Below are 16527 nucleotides of genomic sequence, written 5' to 3' on the forward strand. Positions count from 1 at the left end.
TGGCAGTGGTCAACAGCCAGTGTAGTGTGCAGAGATGACGGGGGCTGCAGAAAGCAAGGTTGAGACGAGATGACACCCGAAGTGGGGGGTGGGTGGGAGAGGGGCAGGGGTTTGGGGTGAGGAGGAGGGAGGGATGGAGTTGGCAAGGGCAGGGGGAGGATAGGGGATGGTGTGGTTGTTGAGATGTAAAATGTTATAAGAAAAAACTTAATAAAGAAATATACAACTAAAAAAAGTTGGGGTGCAGTCAAAGTCCATTCACACCGTATATTTGCTGTCCATGGAGATACCATAGAAGGGTCCACTATGTCTTTTGAATGCCACTAACGACTCTTCCCACTCACTGTCATCTATTCCCTGGATGCCACCTTTGGCACTCTATGCCAGCCTCCTAAAGCCCCACCCAGCACCCCACTCCCCCAATTCATATCACCTTTTCTTACCTGACATGCAAAGCTCCCCATCCATTAGGCACTTCGGGCTGTGCCAAGAAAATGGAAAAGGGATGCAGCAAACTTTGGCAATTTCACAGAGGCCATTTTCATTTCGTTTTTTTTATTTAACATGTTAAATGGTTTACACTCTACGCATAGTTTCTCCTGCCTAAAAAAACAAAAAATCAAAATATATTGCACCATAGATGCTTTAATGTCTGTGGGGTGCTACAACCCAGTGTAGACTGCTGCATCAGTGATTATTGATTGAAAGTCATGCAATAAAAAAAACGCCATGACTTGTGATAATGAAGCTAAATTAAAGTTACTAAGGAACACTCTCACTACCACAGAACACTGGTGGAGAATGCCAATTCATGCTGTCAAATAGAAAATGGTGTGTACCTCAGGATCCATGTCATAGAACACCCCAAACAGCCCACGTTGGTTGGAACTTGGAGGAATGTGACCAAAGAAATCTGCACCTTGAATTTTGCCATCCCAAAATCTATGTGGGAACTGCAAGGCAACCTGTGGAGAGAGAATGAATTCCATGTAAGTAACATTAATATATTAGCAACATTAGGGCATGGGTAATATTAAGAAGCAGAAACATTAAAGACTATTTTCGCACTAAAATGCATTTGCAGAACTAATTTCACAATTTTAGTACAAATGTGTAGGTTTGAATGACTCCCCAATACCTAAAAATGCCCTGTTTTAAAAATGTAAGATCTAAAGACATCATTTGCCTTTCAAGGTGAAAGGATCTTTGTGGGACTCGACAAAGTGTTTAAGTATTTCTGGCGGTGGCTACATCAACCAAACAGCCACCTTTAATGTGCATCTTGAATTATACTACAGTACTACTATTAGCATTACGCATATGCAATTACACGTGCAAAATATGCAGTGTCTCTGCAATGATTACAATGACATCATATGTTGAATTTGCAAAGTGGTGGACCCCAGGTTTCTCCTGCAGGAGAATGCCTGGGTGCTGAGCCGGGCCGTGTACCACGTGGCCCGGAGCGTACGGGAAGGGATGGCAGCCATGACCCAGGCCATCATATAGTTGGCAACCGCTATGGCAGACTAGAGGAATGCCAACATTGACCCCCACCCTGCTCCATCCTTGCGCACGACACCAGAGAGTTCCACACACACAAGCCTGGTTCGTTGCTCCCTGCGATGTAAGTGCTGCACAGACACTCAAACCCCTCCTCCGAAAAGGGGGTGTGATTAGTTGAACTCACATGTGCATGTTGCGAGGGAGTAGTGGTGGAGTCGTGGGGGGGGTTGTTGGGTTTTGGTGTATTGGGTGTTGGGGTATTGGGTATGAAGGCACAGGGTGTGGTGGTAGTGGGGTTGGGGGTAGTGGGGTTGGGAGTGGTGGGGGGAGTGGGGATAATTTATAGAGACCTTTCCATCAGAAACACCACTCACACAAATTAAGGCAAAAGGTACATGATGTCCTCACATCTGATGGATGTGTTGCCAGTGCAAATGGACTATGCATGTACATTGCATCATGACACTTTTGCCGGATGTGCTTCATGATACACAGTGGTTTCTAAATCATGCATTCGACTTCTTGATGTCACCATGTACATGTCCATGACCGCCTTCCCCCATATGACTAAGGCACATTCACATTGGTGCTATGGTCCGCCGGTGAAGGGTGAAGTTTCTGTGGTAAGGCTGTGTGGGTAATGGCATGATGGATAAGAGGTAATGTGGATGAATCCCGCACCACTCAATCATATGTTAGTGGTGGTAACTGATTGATGATTGCAATAGTTACCATGCTTGACCCATTGCATTTAGAAGTGGCCCATAAGGTGTCTGGATAGGTAGACTGGTCTGCGGTGTATCTGTGTCATGGGTGCAGTGAATGAGATTTCTCTGTGTGGCAGTTGGATTTAGATCAGGCATGGCAGATTGAGCCGTGATTTACTCTGCTGCGCTCATGTATTTCAATCATTGTGAGTGCAGGGTGGTGTATTGTGGTACCTGTGGTTCATGCCCAATGATGCTCCTGATGCATGTACTGGTGTGGGCACTGTGTATATTGCTTCCATCTATGCAAAGCTGTGTAGGCATGCCACATCTGCATCCATTGGCTGCGTCCTACATTCTGTTGAATTCACTAGGGTCACAATTTTAGGCACACAGGACGCTGTGTGTGGTCTTGTTCCATGTGTGCGATATGTTGTTATGCAGGTTTGGGATGTGGAGGTGTGTAGGTGTGTAGGTGTGGTCCATCATGCGACTTTGACTTCTATAGCCCAACACAGTCTATCTGCACTTCATTACATCCATGGTAATGTTCACACCTATTTTCTGGGGTGATTATGGATTCATGCATGTGGTGTGCACTTGTGTTGCTCATGCAGGCCATCCAGTGCTATGTTGCTGCGGCTCTCATGGCCCAGCGAGCAGTCAGGTTGCCTGTGCTTGTGTCCACCTTCCCCCCCCAAATCAACGCCACTCATGGCCCTGTGGTTAGACTTATCCAGTAGCCAAGTACGTTGTGCAGCGTGTCGTGCCATGTAGCGTTATGATTTTGCTTGCATAGCACACCATCTGGACATTCAGGGAGAGGTAGAGCTTCCTGTTGCGGTACACTGCCTCCACGGCATGCCGGTCTACCAGCTCTACATGGGTGCAGTCAATGGCACCAATGAAGTTTAGCATGCCTGCCAGTGGATGGAATGCTATTTTGGTTGCATTCACCTCCTCTGCAGTCCGTGGTAGCTTGATGTGGTCCCTGGTGTGTTTCAGGAGTGCATCTTCCACCTGGTTGAGCACACGGGAGAAACAGAGTTGTGAGATTCCATGCAGCTGCTCCAATGTGTGCAGGTAGGTGCCTGTGGCAAGGAAGTGTAGCACAGACACTACCTTCAGCATGGGGGGGATGGCTGTCCGGATATTGACGAGGCTCACCAAGTCATCATGGATGAGGTCCACTGTTGTGGTGATGGTGTCCCTGTCCAGGCGGTACAGGGTGTGGATCTGTGCAGGGGTTAGGGGAAATGGACTGGCCCAGTGTTAGGGAGAATTCTCTGTTTAGGCTGAATTTTCTAACCTAGTGAGTCCCCCAGCAGCTTTGCTGGATTTTTGGGGTTTATTTTTTTCTCCTGCCAAGAGTGAGACTCTTTTACCCTCACTCTTGGACATGATTTGAGTGTGTTCATTTGACTCTAGATGTGTTTAATTGGCTATGAGGTCTTTTACTCCATAGGGCTTCATGTGTTTTTGTGAAGTGTGTTACACAGCACCCTCAGTGCAGTAACACGGGTGTCATAGTGACTCCCCAGTATAGACTCCATACCCTGGGACTGACTACTGTCTCCCAGGGTCTGTAAAGTCACCATTGACTTTACGAGTCTTAAATTCTGAACAGAACCAGTACAAACCATCATATTGTGGACGTACTGGCTGGGGCAATTCGATTGCCCCGGGGTCTGTTAGTCGAGGGGGCACGTCTCCGTCCCCCCTGATCGAGTTTTGGCTGGTGGCAGTGGATACTACTTTTTATATTCAACAGCAAATATTTCTCTATGGGACTTTCCCATTGTTCGAGGCTACTATATTTATTTATTTAATTACGATAGCCTCGAACATACCGCCGGTTTATTTAATTAATATCAATTCTCCGGTTGGTGTTTTTTGCCAAAACTCGGTTCCAAAATGGCGTTTGTGTTCTCTTCTGTGACTCCAACCCAAGTCGAGCTCTTTGTTCCACTTTTTGGCGGGCTTCTCCACAGAAGCCCTCCAAAGTGGTGCCACTCTGTCTGGGGTACTTAGGAGGGGTGGAGGGGGATTTAGGCACCCTGGACTGAGTTGCCTAGGCAACTCAAGTCGCACTCCGTCCTGATTGGGCCAAGTGGTGAGCCGGCCGGCTCACCACTTAGCATGTTTGAGTGACAGCTAGGCTGGGTGAATGGGGGTTTTCTGCATAAAAGCAGGGCTTTGGGGACTGGAACTTCAGAAGTCTCCACAGGACCTAAGAATCCGACGAGGGAGAAGCTGAGCCGACCTGCCACGACGACACCACCGGTGGAGCCCTGCTGGACCGTCTCACCACTTTACCCAACGACAGAGGAGATCTCCCACCGGAGAGTCTTCTTCCTTTGACTGGTGGGGATAACCAGTTTCACCGTCTTTTCGCCTTCCCAACGTATCCCGTGGCCACCTTGCCTGTGCCAAGCACCCCGGCAACCGGGATACCATGTTTTACCACAACCACGAATTAAAGGGTAATACCTTTAACCGGAAAACTCCGCGGCTGGTTTATTCCCTGGCGAGATCTTCTCTTCCCCTGGACGACGACAAAACTTGCACCCACTGCCAGGATAACTGCCACCGCTGGAGGATCCTTCCCACTTAAGGTACCGTGTCCTGCCCGGCTTCCCTTGCCACCGACTGTACGGGGTAGATTTAGCCCCCGGCTTTCGAACCTGGGTTAGTCTGGGACACCGTGGCTAAACTTTTCTGAGGCTCTCTAAACCCTTTTCGAACTCTCTGCAAGACTTTCTAAGCCTAGGGTAATTGTGTGATCTTGGGCGCATTTGTGCTCTGCTCTCTCTAAGAGTGGGCCCAGCCTATGGACTTTGGCTCACAAGTGACTTTTGCTCTTCTGCCTTGCTAATAGTGTTCCTAAAGCTTAGAGTGGTGTACCTTCCCATATTCTGTCTTTTTCCCTCATTTCTTCACGAACTTGTTGGAGTGCCATCTATAGTTAAGCACTCACCTCTGTATGAAAATAAGTGGTGTTAACTAAGACTTATCTGATAAGGAACAAGGGTTGTATATATTATAATAGTAACTGTGTTTAGAGTATCTTACGATAAGAGTGCTGGGGTGTTTCAAACAGTGTGTTTTAAAATAAATAATCATATACTTTGATACCAAAGCTCTGGTCAGTGTTTGCTTGTATTGTTGTATCCGAGTGCCTATTGTGTATAATGTGCATACTGCCTAACTCTTCTTGAGGGAAGTCTGACTGCTCAGCCACAGCTACCAGGTAAATCTGGGTGGTACAGACTGCTACCAAGTGGGTTTACTGCCAACACCTGTAGTCCTAAATCTTTTGCAGTGTTCCCAAAGGGAGCTGCACAGGTTTCTGCCTAACACCCTTTGGCGAGGGATTGGTGGCTGTCTGAAGGGTACAACTGCCTGCGCCATTGGTATGCGTTGGCCCAGTCGCGCCCTCCTCCTCCTCCTCCTGCGCCTCTGCTGCATTCTCTGGTTCACTGCCTGCTCAAAGAGTAGCAGTGCAGGCATGTCCTCCAGCCCCAGTATTGCAACTGCCAATGATAGCATTGTGGATTTGGGAGGGGTGCGGGAGTGCTCCTTTTGTGCTGTGCCAGACTCCATTGGCTCCACCTGTGCTGATTGTGTGCACCTGTGGCAGGTTTCTACACAGCAGATTACTATTAACCATGCCAGTATTTACATGTCTTTGCGACTCTTAATGTGAACTTCGCAGCGGCATACCGGTGACACAGGCACGGCTGCTGCTTGTCCGCGCTCATACCGGTAAAGAGGAGCCCGGTCACAGCGGGTCCCTGCCAATGCTGGTGACACTGGCAACCTTGTAATGAGGACCCATGTCTCGCCTAAGGGCATCCCACTTCCATTCCCCAAGGACCTTATACTCCCCCAGAATCAGGATCCAATAGCGATGGCCTTTCCCTGGCCACCAGCGTAGAGGATCCAAGGGGTTTAGGAGTGAGAAAACCCTCAGGTTTCTCACAGCCTGCTAATAAGGAAATAATCATCAGTGTGAGGTGCATCAGTCTCGCGCTCTCACCAAGGCTTAATTTAATTGCTTGCCTCTGGTGAGCAAGATCGCTGTGTTTGCCAGCATTTTTGCCACGTTTTAATCCTTTGATAAGTACATTTGCTGTGCCTTGCGCACTCCGTGCTAGATCCTCCATTTTGCAACTCCACTTGCCAGTCCTGCCACCTGCTTGTATCCCTTTCAGCCCCTGTTTTGTGATTGGGCCCTACTGCCTTTTTTAGGACACTCCCCAGGGCAGCTTCTGCCCAGGCAGCCCACTGGCTAAGGGCCCCAAGGCAAACGGTAGCTCCTAACTAAGCAGCTCCAGTCTGTTTGCCACTGTTCGCCTGGGAAGTCTGCCGCCTTCAACCAGCAATGACTGATGAGGTATGTGTGGTTTGGGTGGGGAGGACAGCAATTACTGTATTCCAGTAAAGCCCTACCACTCGTATTACCTTACATAACATAGCACACCATGTTAGTCAGCTAGTAAAGTAGTTTCCAATCACTGCTGTGTCCCAATCGTAGGTGCTTCCCCATTTACTGTCGACTCTCAACTTTAGGCGTTTCTCCAAATGCTCAAGAATCTCAAATTTAGGTGGTTTTTGCATTTTTCCAAGCGACAACCATTAAGACAGAATCAACTAGTCCACCCAATTCCAGCCAACATCCTCACTCGCCCCATAATTGCTACCAGATACCACACTGTTATAGAGTTGTCTAAATGTTAGCAATCATCACACTCGAACTGAACTGTGGACATTAGCAGGTACACTGGCCGTATGAGTGGAAAAGGAAGGCAGGTAAGGTTATGAAGGAAGTGGAGGCCGGGGATTTTACGCAAACCCAGCACCTCACTTCAAGACAGAAATGCCAACTAACCAACCAACTAACAATTTCCCCCTCTGCATACACCTCAAACCCCAAACCAAGCACAACCACAAACCTACAGCACAACAAACTTCACTACATTGCAACAACAAAATAAAAACACAACAGTACACAATGACTACTGGCTGCAAACACTCCAGGCCCAGCCAACGGACCTACTGGGCTGAGGCTGCCAACAGCACATCACTGCTCTCTTGCACTTTTCCAGCTTCCTCCCACTAACTCAACCCCCCCTTTTCCCCTCTTTCATAGCCGCCAGAGCGCCAGGGGACCACTCTGGTGGTGATAGTGCGCGGTACAAATGTCCTTTAACATTTACTGCTGTGTTTCAAATGTAGGTGTTTCTCAATTACCGCTGTGTTTAAAATGTGGGCATAGCCCCACAGCCCCCACCACTCAAAAGTCTCAAATGTAGGTGTCTCGCCATTTACTGTTGAGTCTCAAATTTAGGTGTTTCCCCTTTTACTGCTGTGTTTCAAATAGCGGCATTTCTACCACTGCTCAAGTATCTCAAATTTAAGTGATTTTTCCATTTACTGCTGTGTTTCAAATTTAGGCGTTTCCCCTTTTACTGCTGTTTTTAAAATGTAGGGCTTTCTCCCACTGCTCAAGTATCTCAAATGTAGGTGTTTTTTCCACTTACTGCTGTGTTTCAAATGTAGGCATTTGCCCCCACTACTCAAATGTAGGTGTTTCTTCATTTACTTGATTCACTTAGATGGATATGGGGGTTAGGAAATGTTTTGCACAGATAGATTTTGGGGGTAGGAAATGTGTTCCACTGAGATGGATTTTGGGGGTAGGAAATGTGTTAGAAGATGTATTAGGATTGCCCTTTCTGTGCTTAGAGCTCTGTCAGTATAGCTTGCCGCTGCTCCAGGGCCTTGGAGCTGGACCTGTTAGTGTGATATTACCCCGCTTAGAATACCCGTGGAGACAGCCATCAGGGTTATACCTAGATATGCAGATAACCTAGAATTGCAACTAGAACAAAGCACTTGCATGTTAACACATGTGGTACCATTAAAGCATTTATGCCTACCTTGTTTAGCCTGCCCAGGTTTGTAGAACATGGGAGGTAAGTAGTCAGAGTATGAAGGTAACCCGTCTATTTCACTCAGAGAATCCCATTAGGCAGGTTTCTATGGTAGCCTGTCTGGCACTTCGACAGGATGTTCTACGTCACTGAGTCTATTGCATTTGGTAGACTAGCAGGATAGCCTGTCCATAGTGCCCAAAAAGTCTACAAGGGTAGTTGGATTTTTTTTCCCCCACAGAAAATCGGATGACACAGAAACAGACAATAAGCTAATGTGTAAACGCACCACTTCAGTGGACATCAGCCGCAGGCCCGGCTTTCCATCCATGCACTCTAGAATGCAACTACGACTATGTCAAATTCGGCCTAGCTGGTTGCCATGAATCGCAGGGTGCGCCCCTTTTGGGCCTCATGGTCCCTGTCACAACGGGCTTATACTCGTTAATACCTCCAACATGGCCGTCCAACGCATTCCCTTCTCGCTCCATGCGTTGGACGTAACCTTTCTCTATTTCTAGACCACGCCTTCCGCGGCTCCGCGCGTCTCAATGCTATTGCGAAGTAGCGACCAGACGTGTGCTCCATAGCTCGCGGTTTTCTCCTTTCCACTCCGCTTTCCCTTCCTTGAACCTCCCCCTTCTTCTTCCTCCGGGATTCTAGTTCTAGTTAACTTACCTTGCCTCCTGGATTCCTGGATTCGGCCTCCTGGAAAACTGAACGCATTCTGTATTCGGCAGAGACACGGGCCGCCTTCTTCAAAACCCGCTCCATCCGAAAGAAGGCAGCATCCAGGGACACCGGTAAAGAACGGATTCAGGTGAGAAGGGGGGGGGGGACTCCTTGACAGTTTGAGACGCCACCCAATCGAAAGCGATATCGACATGGAGGCTGCCGTGCAGGACTTGATGCGTCGTATGCAGGAACTATCAACCGAGGTACAGAATCTGAAAGCGGAGAACACCGCTCTCAAACAATTGGTCCTATCCCAGGATTCTGCTACAAAAGAGAGTGTTATACTGGGCGGAGTCGTGGATAAATACGACGGCTCAGCAAAGACCCTTCGTGCATTCCTGGATTCGTGCTTGGTTCACTTTACCTTCAAGCCTTACTATTTTGCGACCCCCCAGGGCCAAGGTGGGTTTTATAATCTTTCACCTTTCCGGGAATGCCTTGACTTGGCCCACTCCCCTCATTAACTCTAGTGATGCCCTCCTGGACTATTATGATGGGTTTATACGGGCCCTAAAAGACATGTTTCACCGCCCTGAGCAGGTCTACAGAGCACAAGAACGCTTGTTAGACTTTCAGCAAGGGGCCCAGGATATGCTCACGTATGTGACCCGATTTAAACAACTGGCAAAGGAAGCTGACTGGTCCACTGAGGCGAGTTTTCAGTAGAGGATTGAACGAAGAAATTAAGGATGAGCTGGCCAGAGTGGCATGACCAAGCTCATTCCAGGCATTAATGGATCTTGCCATGCAGACTGACTTCCGTATCCAGGAAAGGAAATCAGAAAAGAAGAAATCCAGGGGAATTCCTTCCAAGGTATCATTTGAGGGTACCACGAGACCGGAAATCAACCCAGGCCCAGTCTCAGAATCCGAGCCCATGCAGATTGGGGCCTTTCGTGGACCCATATCTCCACACGAGAGAATGAGGAGAATTCATACGGGCTTGAGCATGTACTGCGCCTCAGATAAGCATTTGCTTAGGGAGTGTCCTTTAGCACCCCCTCGGCGTTCGGGAAACGCCAGCTCCCGATCCTAGATGGAGCAGAGCTTCGGGAGAGAGATGTTTGCTCCACATCCATTCCATCCTTGAACTCTCCTGGACAAAACAATTTGGTGGTACTACAGGCCTTTTTATCACCATCCAAGAATACGAACTATTCCATTTTGGCCCTGGTAGACTGCGGAGCTATGGGAATATTCATCGATCATGAGTGGGTTGATAAACACCAGATTCCCTACGAAACACAAAGCACCATGCAGCCAGTGAGGCTATCGACGGAAGACCCCTCACATCTGGACCCATAAGCCTTCAGACCAAGGAGATCCAGCTTTCAATAAATCACCATCGAGAGCTGATCAGGTTGACATTATTAAGTCAGCTCATTACCCCTTGGTATTGGGCATGCCCTGGCTACAGAAACACAACCCATATATCAACTGGTCTGCGGGTTCCCTATTCCTAGGCTCAGAGTTTTGCATGTCTCATTGTATATCCCTAGAACCTCCTTTAACACACCCAAAGGAACCAACAAAGAAACAACAGACACCACTAATGGTGTCCAATGTCATGCAAGTTCCTGAAGTCTACAAAGCTTATGCTGATGTGGTTTCGACTGCCATTGTCCAGGCCTTACCCCCACACAGACCTGAAGACTGCGCAATAGATACGGAACCCTCTGCAGTGATTCCCTTCAGCAGGATGTTCATTCTTTCCGAACCCGAGAATAAGGCCCTAAGAGAATACCTGGATACCAACCTTCAAAATGGCACCATAAAACCTTCAAAATCTCCTGCTGGTGCTTCTCTATACTTTGTTCCCAAGAAGGATACCAAGGAACTCAGACCTTGCCTTGATTATCGCGGGCTAAATCAATGTACCCTCAAGGATCGGTACCCGTTACCCCTGATTTCGGATATCCTGGAAACCGTGAGAGGCGCAGTGATATTCACCAAGTTGGATCTCAGGGGCACCTATCATTTGATCCGTGTCAGGGAAGGAGACGAATGGAAGACCGCCTTCAGAACACCCTTTGGCCATTTTGAGTACCTAGTCATACCCTTCGGATTGGCTAACGCCCCGGCAATTTTCCAACGCATTATGGATAGGGTGTTCTCTGACATGCTGTTTCTCTATGTTATTGTATATCTGGATGACATACTGATCTTTTCCAAGGATCCTAAACAACATGAAGAGCATGTGAAGGCAGTTTTGCAGAGACTCCGAGATCATAAACTCCTGGCCAAACCTGAAAAATGTTTGTTTCATGTGACCTCCGTTCACTACCTAGGGTTTACTCTTACCCCAGAAGGAATTGGTATGGACCCTTCAAAGGTTAAAGCCATATTGACCTGGCCTGCGCCTACTTCCGTGAAACAAATTCAATCTTTCCTGGGACTTGCCAATTTCTACTGGAAATTCATATCTAATTTCTCTGAGATAGTTCAACCGATTGTTGCTCTCCTGAAGAAAAACACTCCTTTCCACTGGTCAACACCACAAGATATGGCGTTCCAGCGTTTAAAGACAGAGTTTACGCAAGCTCCTATCTTGGCTCAACCCAATACTAGCCGTCCTTTCCTGGTAGAAACGGACGCTTCAAATTATGCCATTGGCGCAGTCCTGAAACAAGAATTAGGAGATAAACTGGAAGACCCATTTGCTTACCTCTCAAGAACTCTGACTCTTAGTGAAACACATTATTCAGTCCAGGAAAAAGAATTGTTAGCCATTCGCCAAGCCTTCACTGAATGGCGACATCTACTTTTGGGAGCTAAATATCCAGTTCAGGTCCGTACTGACCACCGGAACCTCCAGATTCTACAGGTCTTTGGAGTGTAGGAACAGTCGTCAGGCGCGTTGGGCATATTTCTTTGCCCAGTACCAGTTTCATATCACTCACGTTCCTGGATCACAAAACCTGATCGCTGACGCCTTATCTCGAAGACCTGACTACGAGCCCACTGAAGACAAGGGATATCCTCAGATGTTTTCCTCCACGATCTTTGTGGCCCATCCAGTCAACCTCCTCGAAGAAATCCAAGCCCAAACCCAATCCTCTGATCTGTGGAAGGACAAATCCAAAAGAAATCCTTGGAATGTAAAGGTCCGGGAAGGTTATTTGTTCAAAGACAATCTGTTGGTCATCCCTACAAAAAGACTACAACAGAGAATAATGAATCTCTGTCACGATACCCTACACTCTGGACATCGTGGTGTCAGCAATACCCTCCGTCTGATACAAAGGCAATTCTGGTGGCCTAGGATGAGTCCCGACGTACGGCAGTACATTCAACCCTCTGTTGTCTGCAGCCAAAATAAACACAATAACAAGAAACCAGCGGGCCTTCTACTACAACCTACATAGCCAACTAGGCCTTGGGAGATTATCGCTACAGACTTCATTGTGGAACTGCCACCCTCCCGTGGGTATACCACCATCATGGTTACCATAGACTTGTTCACTCATATGGCTCATTTTATGCCCCTGCGCAAATTACCATCCTCTTCTGAACTAGCAGGAATCTTCCTGGAACACATATTCCGTTTGCATGGACTCCCTTCCAAGATTATTTCGGATCGCGGACCTCAATACATCTCACAATTCTGGAAACATCTCTGTCAATGCTTAGGGATCCAACGTGCCCTTTCGTCAGGTTACCACCCTCAAACCAACGGAATCACAGAACGTGTCAATCAAACCCTAGAACAGTATCTTCGATGCTTCGCCACCAAGGTCCAGGATGACTGGTCGCTCCTGATACCCGTGGCTGAATTTGCTTACAATAATTCTGACCATTCGGCACTTAAGATCAGCCCCTTTTATTGCAGTCAAGGATTTCATCCGTTGGTCCTACCTTCTGTTCTTCCCCAATCTACACCAGTACCTACAGTTGACTCCTGGATCGAAACCCTTGTCAACATACATAAAGAAGCCAAGGAATTTTTGGAGAAGGCCAGGAAACAGACCAAGAAATATGCAGATTGCAGAAGAAGACCTGGCCCTTCTTATGCAGTCGGAGATCAGATCTGGTTGTTCTCAAAATTACTACCCCGACATCTATGGCCTAGTAAACTGGCCCGTCGGTACTATGGTCCATTTTCCATTAAAGAGATTATAAATCCTGTTTCTTATCGGATCGAGTTGCCTGAATCCTGGAAGAAGATACACCCAGTCTTTCACACATCTTTATTGAAACCCTACTATCCATCCTCCCAAACACCCTCCAGACCTCCTCCTATACTGGTCGATAACCAATTGGAATATGAGGTATCTCAGATTTGTGATTCCAGATATAGAAGGGGCCAGCTTCAATACCTGGTTGAATGGAAAGGATATCCTCCTAGCGAAACAACCTGGGAACCTCTCTCAAACATCAAGGCCCCACGGCTGCTCAGAAGATTCCACCTCATCCACCCGGGCAAACCAGGAGGGAAGGGTCTTCGGAGGAGGCATGCTGTCATGAATCGCAGGGTGCGCCCCTTTTGGGCCTCATGGTCCCTGTCACAACGGGCTTATACACATTAATACCTCCAACATGGCCGTCCAACGCATTCCCTTCTCGCTCCATGCGTTGGACGTAACCTTTCTCTATTTCTAGACCACGCCTTCCGCGGCTCCGTACGTCTCAATGCTATTGCGAAGTAGCGACCAGACGTGTGCTCCATAGCTCGCGGTTCTTCTCCTTTCCACTACGCTTTCCCTTCCTTGAACCTCCCCCTTCTTCTTCCTCCTGGATTCTAGTTCTAGCAAACTTACCTTGCCTCCTGGATTCCTGGATTTGGCCTCCTGGAAAACTGAACGCATTCTGGATTCGGCAGAGACATGGGCCGCCTTCTTCAAAACCCGCTCCATCCGAAAGAAGGCAGCATCCAGGGACACCGGTAAATAACGGATTCAGGTGAGAAGGGGGGAAACTCCTTGACACTGGTCACATAAAGGTCTCGCACAAACACCAGACTTGCCTCAACACCTCTGCCATTAGAATACAGTGACAACCTACTACATAATTTGGTCTAGCTGGAAACACATCGATTCTCCAGCACAAGCGCTCTGTCGTGACCTCCCGCAGCACCCGCCCACGCGTCTAATCTCTTGGGTTGCTTACTGGAGCCTAGCCAGCCCTCCCGAGTCCTAATCTTGGCCAAATTCACACATGCGTCTTTAGCCTCCTCTTAGATCTTTCCCATACCTGAACTTCGGTCCCAGAGGGCGTTCCATTGAGGCCATACAAAAGGGGAAATGGAGCTGTATAAATGACAATACAATACAAACCACAAGGGCATGACTCTTCCTTGGGATTCTCTTTTCAAATAGCACAATATCGGGGCAGGTCCCAGACTCGCAAGACACCTGGTATACCGTACTGCCAGGCTCTCTCATGTAGCTCCTTTATACAATTAGACACTTGGTACATTCTCCTGCCAGGGTTCTGTATTTCTTGCATTCACACAGTTCCAATATTCTGAAGTGTTTTCACCAAAACGCTGGGTCTCAACCCCACTTTCCTTTTCTTCTTTTCTTAAATGTCGAAACACCTGGTATACTCCCCTGCCAGGTTCTTTCTTTATCCTTGTATTTCTCGTATTTGCACAGTTCCAATATTTTATATTGTTTTCATCAAAACACTGGGTCTCAAACCCATCTTCTTTCACTTGCATTGTTAACTGTCCCAGTGACCCAACATCCTTGCTCAGGGTCACCCGACTCATGCCTCATGTACCTGACGCTTATCGGTACTTGATGGAGCTGCCGAAGCACCCCAGTGACCCAGCTACCCTTTGCAGGGCTCAACGGCTTTCTCTGGTGTTCCTCTGACCTCTTGCGGTAAACACACAGAAACCCCACTGTGTTCCGCCTCCACTTCACAGGCTTACCGGCTTCATCTGGCTGCTTCCACATCATTTGCGGCCCCCGCTTCACTCCTGAGCCCTTCTCCGTGTTTGGGCAGCGCAGGCACTGCTTCTCGGTTGCTGCGATAGCCTGGAAGGGTCCTCTGCTCCTCCTCCTGCGACTCCAGGCTGCAAGGCTTCTGCTAGGTTCAAGAGACCTTCTACCTCTTCCGAATATGTCACACTGGTATTTTCAAGACAAGAGACAGTGTTAAAATCGGATCTACTCTCTCTCCCAGGACTAATATTGCTTTACTGTTTGCCACCAAAGCTGCTGTGAACTCAGAGCGTAGCGTTGCAAATTCTGATTGCAGTGTGTCCTTGATCTGGTCTTTAAACAAATTCAGTGTCTGATTTAACGATTAAGTACTACAATAGTGTTCATAAGTATTCCTTGAGTTCATCAAGCATGTATGACTATTTCAGGTGCAGAAGGGGAGAGAGTCTCAAGGCCACCCGAGACTGGAAAAGGGATACAAAAACAAGACCGGTTGATTGCCAACAGGTAACCCATATATGCACTCCCAAGGGATAAAGATCCCAAAATGATTTACAAAACGCAAGTGTTTGCGCACAGGTGCGTTTATGATGTTAAAAGTTTGAGTGGTTTTCAATGCTCAGCCAAGGTTGGATGTACAGTTCCTGTATACTCATTCATGTTTAATAAAACACCTTTAAACAGTTAAACATTTCAAACAATGAATAAAATCTTCAGACTCAATGGGTTTGTTTCAAATTATAATCTTAAACATAATTAAGGAGAAAGTGATTCTTCAAATTCACTAGTATGAACAAAAACACATACTTGAAAAAGTTTAGACCATACAATGATGATGAGTTGTGTTACAAGCTGTTATCATAAATGCACATCTTTTACTGCATTTCGTAAATAATTTTGGGATCTTTATCCCTTCAGAGCGCATAAAGGGGTTACCTGTTGGCAACCAACCAGTCTTGTTTTTGAACCAGTATCTCTGCCATGTAAAGAGCCAGGAATGAGACGCGGACACAGAGCTCATGTTTGTGGCTATTGACTTTTATTCAAAATAAAAAAGGGTTGGAAAATGCCTTGCTGTCCCTACTATAAGAGGTATTTCCCTACCTCAACCAAAAACTAATGCTCTGTCCAATTTCAAGAGGTCCAAAGCAAAAATGTCCTGTGTCTTAAATATTATTCTGGCCATCACATTCTAAAATTAACTCGAAGGTCAAAAGGTTCATGTTTTTGGCCATGAAAGTACACAAATGGTCAGGTTCAAAAGGAAAGGTGTTACTCCAACACAAAGGTTCCCAATAGATACACTTCACAGTTCCAGAGGATTGCTCCCATCCCCAAGTTTTCTCTTCAAGACACTTTAAACTCCTATTGGTATAATTCTTCCTTGGAATGTTGTAATTAATCAACAAAAAAACTTGTATACAAAACTAGGCTGTTAGTCCCAACTTCATAAAACAACTGGTATACTCCCCGGCCAGGTTTCTTCTCCACTTCAATGCACCTCCTAATTCACAGTCTTGGCTTTGCCTGGTGCATTCACCTCCCAGGACTTCCTCATGTGATTCACTTTACACACTTGCCAACTCGACTTTTCCTGGTATACTCTCCTGCAAGGGCTTTCTCATGTGCTTCATTTGGCGCACTTGCAAACTTGTATGTATCTTGCATTCATTCACGCTGATGGGGAGCAGGTGCAAATGGATCTAGGTCAGATGGCCTAAGCCCCGCCCACCTGGTGCCTTCCAGGTTGCCGCT

The 16527-nt window shown here is 47.3% G+C and overlaps 1 protein-coding gene across 2 annotated transcripts in view; it reads right to left on the minus strand.

Moving 5' to 3' along the window:
* The window catches only part of KDM1B (lysine demethylase 1B), a 1796634-nt gene that overhangs the window by 384253 nt on the left and 1395854 nt on the right, over positions 1-16527 (minus strand). For both annotated transcript variants that reach the window (XM_069613586.1, XM_069613587.1), the window contains one exon: positions 840-965. In XM_069613586.1, coding sequence (XP_069469687.1) covers positions 840-965 — 126 coding nt within the window. The remainder of the gene's footprint in view (positions 1-839; positions 966-16527) is intronic.

This window comes from Ambystoma mexicanum, chromosome 5p (genome assembly GCF_040938575.1).
Source record: "Ambystoma mexicanum isolate Mex_15411 chromosome 5p, UKY_AmexF1_1, whole genome shotgun sequence".
Taxonomy (NCBI): domain Eukaryota; kingdom Metazoa; phylum Chordata; class Amphibia; order Caudata; family Ambystomatidae; genus Ambystoma; species Ambystoma mexicanum.